General features: G+C 27.7%; 1 protein-coding gene across 1 annotated transcript; it reads left to right on the top strand.

The window, feature by feature from the left end:
- Positions 1–7,909: 7,909 nt before the first annotated feature.
- Positions 7,910–8,671, top strand: LOC143922051 (uncharacterized). The gene has a single exon (XM_077445326.1). The coding sequence runs from the start codon at positions 7,910–7,912 to the stop codon at positions 8,669–8,671; it is 762 nt and encodes a 253-aa protein (XP_077301452.1).

Genomic DNA, 8,671 nt, shown 5'->3' with positions numbered 1-8,671 from the left:
CCTACCAAAGCGAGGCTCGAACCCGGGCAGTTCGGGAGTGAATCAGCAAGCCGACCACTAGCCCAACGCCGCTCAAATAATTAAATACTCTTATACATCCCGTTTCGCTAAAAAGAATTTGGCGTGTTAACAGAAAAGATGGAAAAAGCATCGCGGAATTAAACTAAGAGGATTCACAAATGAAATATGATGATGTTTTTTGTTTTTTAAATAAATAACGTCATCTTTCACCCTGTTTCTAAAATTAATTATAATTGGAGATTAAAGTATACTTATATATTTAAATAAGAGTTTAAATGTCTCAATATGTTATTTGTGAGAATCTTTTTAAGTATAATTTATAGCTGAATTATAGCTATTAATATTTAATAAAGGCCATTGTTATGATTATCTTCGACTTTTATTTCTAATTAATATGTTTAGATATAAATATTTTGTAAAATTTGTTAATTTATATCTAATTAATATAAATGTTGAAATTGTATTAAATAAACAGCCTGTTGTGTATCCTATTAATATAAATTAAATAAATACCCGTAATGACTAAATACTTTAATTATAAAGAGCTTACGCCTTCTTCGATGGCACAAGACACAGCCCTTAATTTCTAATAGATCTTCAGATAACTGTAATAATTATTCTCTTCAGAAGTATGCTAGACATATCATAAAACACATATTTTGAAAAAATATTTCACCCATGCTTGTAGCTATTCTAGTAACTATTCTCTTAACAATGGTGCTTTTGTTTGCTGTTTTCATTAGAAAACCAAAACAATCCAATATTTACTTTGTTGGCCCACACTCTTCCGGGAAAACTGCAGCTATGCTGAGTCTATCTAACATTCCCAAGAAAACAGTCACAACACTAGCAAATCACCAAATTTTATTTAAGAACAAAAATATAATAGAAACTGTAGTAAATGATAATAACCCCGATTTTATATCTAAGTTTAGATTAAATACAGAAGATAAATATGTATATTTTGTGAAAAATGAGGAAGAAATAGATTCATACCCAGATCTAAACGCTTTTAAGATGAACCTTGTTCTTTGGCAGAAGACAGAAGAAACAACAAATAACAATATAATTTATCTACAAGAATCTAAAGATAAATTGGCGGAACTTATTAGTTCGTTATAAATTAATAAATGTTTTTTTAATAATTATGTACTTAAAAAAATAGAATATAAGAGGTCTATATTATGCTAAATAATTAAACGAAATTTAATTATTTCAGCAGCCAAAAGTTTATTTTATAGAATTTTGCAAATGAAAAAAATACATTTCATTTTTGTTATAATAAACGCGTAAAAATATAATGGCTGGGAATCAAAAATATGGTAATCGATGTATTTTTTAATCCCCTGTTTCTTTAATTTATTTTTATAAAAATGATTTATTGCCTTTATAGAAGCCCTTTTTCGATTTTTTGTTATCTCCATATATTATTAATTGTGAAATTCACTTAGTATTTAAATAAATCTTAAGTTTATTGATTAAAGCTCCCACTGAAGCAAATTTTAATCAATGTGGATGTTATTGCCATTTTAACAAATTTGATTTATTTAAAAGACAATAAACTCTTTAACTTAATAGGTCTTAGCAATCCAGTTTAACTTTAACTACGGTATTATTTTACCATAGAATTTTTACAAATCTACCAGGCTATTTACTGGCAGAATTAAGATATGGGAATATTAATGAATTATAAGAATTTAATATTCAAAAAAAGATATTTATACTTTCAAAGAAATTGCTAAATATGTTTTGTACGTTAAAAATATTGAAAATAAAAAGTTCAATCTCATCCAAATATGGGTTGGTTATTAATTTGAATGTCCGGTATTATTAAAATATCAAGTTGCTGTTTAAAGTGGGAATATTTTTAGCTAACTGTAAATAGAATTTAATGACATAGGGGTAACTTTAACACTAACATATTTTGTAAAAAATATGATCAGGAAAATAACTTCGAGCCTTCTTTCATTTAATAAAACAACGTATAAAAAATGGCTAAAGAAATTATTATTCAAATCAAACTCTTCAATTATTATTGACCACATATTTGATTTGATTTAAAAACATAAACAAATGAATGATAAATCTAAGGAGAAAATAATCCACTTTTAAACAATTAATCAAAAAAACTTTAATTATTTCTTCGTTTTGCACCATTTTTTTATATAAACAGGTGATTTGAAAGATTTCATAAATCTTATTTTACCGAAAATCGGCCTTTCTGCAAAAGCCCTATCCATAGAAGCACAAATACTCCACATAATACCCAAATATCCATTACAGTCATTGCCATCTAATGAATATTTGTCATTCAGTTTGATAGCTAATTTAATAGCTGCTTCGGGAGTTTCGGTCCACTCCAATATCCTTTTAGCCCAATACATTCTAACGTACCCATGCATTTTCCCAGTAATTAAAAGTTCATTTTGTGCAGCATTCCATAGATTGTCATTAGTTTTACCATTCTCAAATTCTTCCTCAGAATAAATGATTGGTCTTTTATCTGCAGTATGTTTTTGTAAACTATCCCTTGCCCAACCTAAAGCACCATTTATATTATCATAATTGGCTTCATGAAATACAAAATGATCTGCCGTTTCTCTCCATACAAAAATTTCAGTAATAAATGTATACAAATCATCTGAATGTTTGAATCTTTTAGTTGCTTCTAGTACTACGAATTGTGCACTTATTTGCCCGGTATGTAACCAAGGACTTAGATTAGTAAGTGCGAACAAATCAGGATTGTTCCTCTCCTTACAATAAATACTAAATCTGTTTTCGAAGAAATCATTCATAGCCTCAATTCCTTTTTTATAGCCACCTGTAAATTCTGTTTTTGAAACAGAATTTGTTAAAGGTATGTTTTCCAATTTAACATATTTTATTTCGTACAGTTCTTCTAAAGAAATTTCCGATTCTTTATGTTTTTTTAAAGTAGATTCATCATTAAACCCGTTTGCATTGTATTTATGTTCATATAATTCTTTAAACTCTTTTGCATATTGATCATAAAGTTTATAGAGATCTGTTCTGACCGCCATTGCTGTTCTTTTATATACACTCAACATCCAGCATGGTACAATATTATGAGAATCACATAATTGCAATTCTATTTTTCTTGATTGACATAATTTGAAAATTTTTTCATCACGTTTTTTGATTTCTCTGAGAGGAGAAAAGTCTAAAATTATACAATCTATGTTAAAATCTTCAATAAAGCACTCCAAATCATTAATTAAGTAAGAAAAAATACAAAATTGCTTAGAATCTTTTCTTAACTCATAGAGGCCTTCTAATATAAACGTCTCTTGCCGTTTATTCATTTTTATATTAGAGAAATCTATTCCTATAAAAAAATTAGTCTTAGATTTATATGAAAGATCGTAACCAAGTTGAACAGAATAATTATTATGAATTCTCTGATCTCTATTCATAAGATACAGAACATTGTTTGTGTGTGTATGGGTGTTAAGATATTTTACTCTGTTGTCCATTAGGGGAATGATTATTTATTTATTTATTGATTATTTCTTTTATTTATTATTAAATTAAAAATCTATTGATTAAAGACTTCATAAAAACTTAAAAAAACATTATGTTGTTCTTGTGTGAATATTAATAATAAAAACAAGGTTAAATAATTTTTTTTAATTATTTTGCTGTCTAATCCCTCAAACCACTTATAATGATTAAATATTTTAAAAATTTTGAGCTTTCTTTTTTTTAAATGGCTCAAAACAGCTTTTAAACATCTAGAAATCTTTAGGTTTAAACAGAGCAATCTACATAGAGCATTTAAAAAAATATTAAATAAAATAAAGAGGCAAAATTAAAAATTAAAGTGCTTGGTTGATTTCAAAAGCTGAAAGCCCAATTTTTCCAATTACACTTGTTAGCTTAAATTAATATGTTAAATTTGAATAAATATTTATTTAAAAGCAATTTACTATGTTTTTTAGATTCTAAATTTTAATATTTAGCTTTAATTTTAGGATTATCTTTCGTAAATTTTGCCATATGTTATTTTACTTATAAATAGTTGGATATATATATTATACTTAAATAAATACCCTTCTTTACCTCAAACTCTTACTTATTCTATATGTTAAAGAAAATTTTAAAGGCCCATGTATCCTTGCAAAACATTTTCTTTGGGTGAAATGAAAGGCTTAGTAAAAAATAAGCATCAAGCAGTAGGTGATCCAATTCTTCATGTTTTATTTGGCAAAAAATATGCAGAGTGGGTTCAAACTTTAATTCCTGCAGACATTACACCGAATTTTATAACCATTGTAGGATTTATAGCAATGCAAACAAGCTACATATTGACTTATTATTTTGACAATACTCTTGACAACTATCCCCGTATTCTTCCTCTAATCAATGGTATAGCTATGATGATCTTCATAACTACTGATAGTGTTGATGGTGTACATGCTAGAGCTACTAAGCAAACTAGTCCTATTGGCAAATTGCTAGATCATTTTATTGATTCTACCGTAATGTACTTTACTTGTATTGCACTTTGCTCATCTTTAAAACTGGGAATTTCATTAGAATTTTGCATATTGCTTTTTTGTTTTTTTAATTCTTTTTTCTTGGCTGAATTATACGAAAAATTTACTGGGTTTTTAGTGTTTTCAAAAATCTCTGGTGCATGTGAAGGATTATATTGTGCAGTTGCAGTACATCTTACTGCATTTTTATTTCCTTCATTAATTGTTAAGTTGCGTGCTTATATTTATCATTATAAGATGTTTTTAATTTTTTATAGTATTTTTTTTTCGATCTATTTGTATGCAGATTTTTTCTATGGTATTTATACTCGTTGTAAACGTGTTTCTTATAAAGATTTATTCATTTCAATTGCTCGTTTTAATATTCTCTTCCTTTTATTTATTCCAATTTATTTATCTAAATCAACTTCTTTGTTTTACTTGTTAACATTTGGTCAATGCTTCTCGGTATGTTTTCTGGAAGAGTATATTTCTATGATGACAAATTTTTCTATAAAATATGAACCTTTTATAGTTTCTTATATCATTCTTGGAATACAAGGATTAACTATGTCAAATTTACAGATGAGAAAAATAGCACAACTTGCACAATATTTTTCTACTGCGCACTTTGTAATTAGGAGCTGGATTGTATTTTCTGCTCTTTCTAATAGACTTGCAATTAATTTATTGAAAATAAAAAAATGATTTTTGAATATTTTGTCTTATTATTTTTGTGTTTAAGGTTGGATTATAGCTATTTAAGCCATTTATATTTAATAAATGACCCTGTTATGATTATCTTGTGCTATCGAAGATGGCGTAAGCTCAACATTTAAAAAATATTTAATCATTAAGGGTATTTAGGGTTTATTTTAATAGAGGATATCTCGACAATGATTATCTCAACTTTTAATACTATGCAAATTTTAGTTTTAAGAATATATTAAACTTAAATCTGTAATTAGGCTGTTTATCTTGTATTCTAATTAAAATAATAAAACTAATGCTGAAATACTAATAATAATTGTGTTGTGTTATCCTCTATTAATATTATTTAAATAAATACCCTTAATGACTAAATACTTTAATAATGAAGAGCTTACGCCATCTTCGATGGCACAAGACAAATTGTATATATATTATACTTAAATAAATACCTATGTTTACCTCAAACTCTTATTTTCTAATTGGTTGCAGATAACAGCATAGAAAGTTGAAAAATATTTTTTAACTTTTTTTCTTGCACCATCGAAATTAGCGTAATCTCTTCGACGGCGTTGGGCTAGTGGTCGGCTTGCTGATTCACTCCTGATCCTCCCTGGTTCAAGCCTCGCTTTGGTTGGTAAAAGAACAATAACCGGGACGCCGTCACAAAAGTGGGCTCTAGTCGTAATAACCCCACTATAAAAAGACTAGTATCAGGCCGTGATCGGGCCTTGTAAAAACAACCGATCTCCTTGGGTAGTGGCGGCAACAATAACTCCCATGGCAGTAGAAAGCCTACGTAAGCATAGCGCAGGGGTCTGTAGAGAGCCCAAGACAGTATGGTACTGTCTATAAGTAAACGCCAGCTCAAGGTCAATGGGACACTTAGTCCTAAGGCTAGCCGACTTTCAGCAGAAGGATTAAGCTGGCATAAGGACCGTGGGGGGTTTACGCAGCAATGCGGTTTCCCGACCGGTTAAAGAGAATCACACGAAGAAAACTAACAAGTATTAACAACTACAGCTTAAATAAATCCAACATTACTAGTAAAAACAAATTATTACATTGGAATATGAGAGTGGATTCCATTAGTGACATTAGAAAATTGATTTTTAATTGACACTCGTAAAAACAAATTATTTTTTTATTTTTGAGTACCAGTAAAGTTTTCATAAAGCCCGTACTTTTACAGCTTATAAATATTAAGAAACTTGATTTAATTAAGGTATTTATTTAAATATAAATTGGAGTTCAACTTAAATTACAATTCGCTATATATTGTTTATAAAGCGCTTCTTTATTAAATTATTTAAAAAAACATGAGACCAATCTTACACCCAAACTGTGCCAATTTAAAACGGAACCAAGGAGTAAGGATAAAACCTTAAAGAAATATAAAGTTCATGTCTTTAGATTGAACTATCCATCCAATTACAGGGTTTTAAGATAACTTTCAAAATGTTTCTTTTAACTGGAGAACAAATTTTTTAAAAAGACGACAACGAAAAGAATCAAGAGTATTGGCAGAAAGAAGACAGATGGGGGTGAAAGTCAGCACAGTGATTCTCAACTCTTAAATAAATATCTTGAAGTCTATGTAAGTTTTTTATTTATCGAATGGTGAAGTTGAAATTAATTTTTAACTTAATTGCCTATTACACGTTTTATCGAATTAAAAAGATTAAAGTAAGTTTTTTATTTATGGAATGATGTAGTTGACATTAATTTTTAACTTAATTGCCTATTACACTTTTATCGAATTAAAAAGATTTAAATAAATAAACAGCGGTTATTCTATAATGAAAAATAAAGCTTAATACTGTTGTGTTATACTCTATTAATATCATACCTAAATCCCCTTAATGACTAAATACTTTAATGATGAAGAGCTTATGCCATCGAAGATGGCATAAGACAAATACAATAAAAATTATTTAATAATTGAAATATAGCGAGTTTCCTCCCTTAAGTTGGCTTGTAGTAAATATAATTTTTATTAAAACAAGATAATACAGACCACGTGAATCCTAATTTTTTAATTTTTCCATCTTCTTTTTTCTTTAAGTTAACTTTGATTAATTCTCTAGAAGACAAAAAATCAACTGTCCAAATTTTTGAATTAAAAATTGCGGCATAATGGGCTGTTTCCTAATTATTTAGGCCAATAATATTTAATAAATGCTCTTGTTATAATTATCTTTGCCTTAATACATTTCCAATTAAATCAAAATCCAATAGTTTTTAATTAATTTAGAAATCATGTTTCCTTCCTAAAATATAATTATAAGGCATCTTTATATTTTGATGTTTAATTAATTTTAAATTTTCCTTTTAAAATATAATTATAAGACGTCTTTATAAATTGATGTTTAATTAATTTAGCACATTTTTATATTAGAAAATTACATTCCTATCATTTTTTATTACGCATAAATTAAATAATTTAATTAAATTCAAGGTCATTTTACAATTAATTAAAAAAAATGTCTAATATGTCTAAAGTTATACCGAAGAAGTTAAAAATAAGCTCCTTTGTGAAAGTTTTAATTGCCATATTTTAATTTAGAATACCAAAAAATCTATTAAATTTATTAATTCTCTCCAAATAATTTTTTAATTTATCATTTTTATATTAAAATAATCTCATTTTTAATTATTTAAACTCGTGAAAATATGAGCCCATGAATACAGATAAGAGAGATGACATTTTATTTTTATTCGACGTTGATGGAACGCTAACACCTTCAAGGGAACGTGTAACTCCTGAAGTTCTTAATGCACTTTACAATCTAAGAGAAAAAGTAACTATTGGGTTTGTAGGTGGCTCAGATTTATCTAAGCAACAAGAGCAAATAGGTGATAACGTTTTAAGTATTTTTGATTACGGATTTCCAGAAAATGGGCTCCAATATTATCAAGGAAATCATCTGATTGAGTCTCAGAGTTTTGTTAAGTTCTTAACTGAACCTAATTACTGTATTCTTGTCAACGCGATTTTACTAATTTTAAGTAAAATAACAATACCTTGTAAAAGAGGAAATTTTGTTGAATTGAGAGAATCAATTTTAAATATTAGCCCCATTGGAAGATCTTGTAGTAGAGAAGAAAGAGCTGAATTTTTAGCATTTGATAATGAACATAAAATCAGAGAAGAAATTGCAAAAGAAATTGATGATTTATTTGGGAAATCTTTGGGAATTCGATGTGCAATCGGTGGCCAAATTTCCATTGACATTTTCCCAAAAGGTTGGGATAAAACGTATTGTCTTAAATTCATAAAACAGAAAAAGATCTTCTTTTTCGGTGATAAGACCGAACAAGGTGGAAATGATTATGAATTATTCAATCATCCGGCTGTAATTGGAGTTAAAGTAAAAGACCCGCAGGATACAATTAAGAAAATTAACGAGAAATTGCAAGAGCTTGGAATCCAAACAATTTGA

The sequence above is a fragment of the Arctopsyche grandis genome, unplaced genomic scaffold (assembly GCF_051622035.1).
Source record: "Arctopsyche grandis isolate Sample6627 unplaced genomic scaffold, ASM5162203v2 HiC_scaffold_233, whole genome shotgun sequence".
In the NCBI taxonomy this organism is placed as follows: Eukaryota; Metazoa; Arthropoda; class Insecta; order Trichoptera; family Hydropsychidae; genus Arctopsyche; species Arctopsyche grandis.
Note: the sequence above shows the minus strand (reverse complement) of the source record. Positions and strands in the feature narration are given on the sequence as shown.

What these genes read in the sequence shown, in the direction of transcription:
- LOC143922051 (XM_077445326.1), top strand. Translation starts at nt 7,910, where the DNA reads ATGAATACAGATAAGAGAGATGACATTTTATTTTTATTCGACGTTGAT.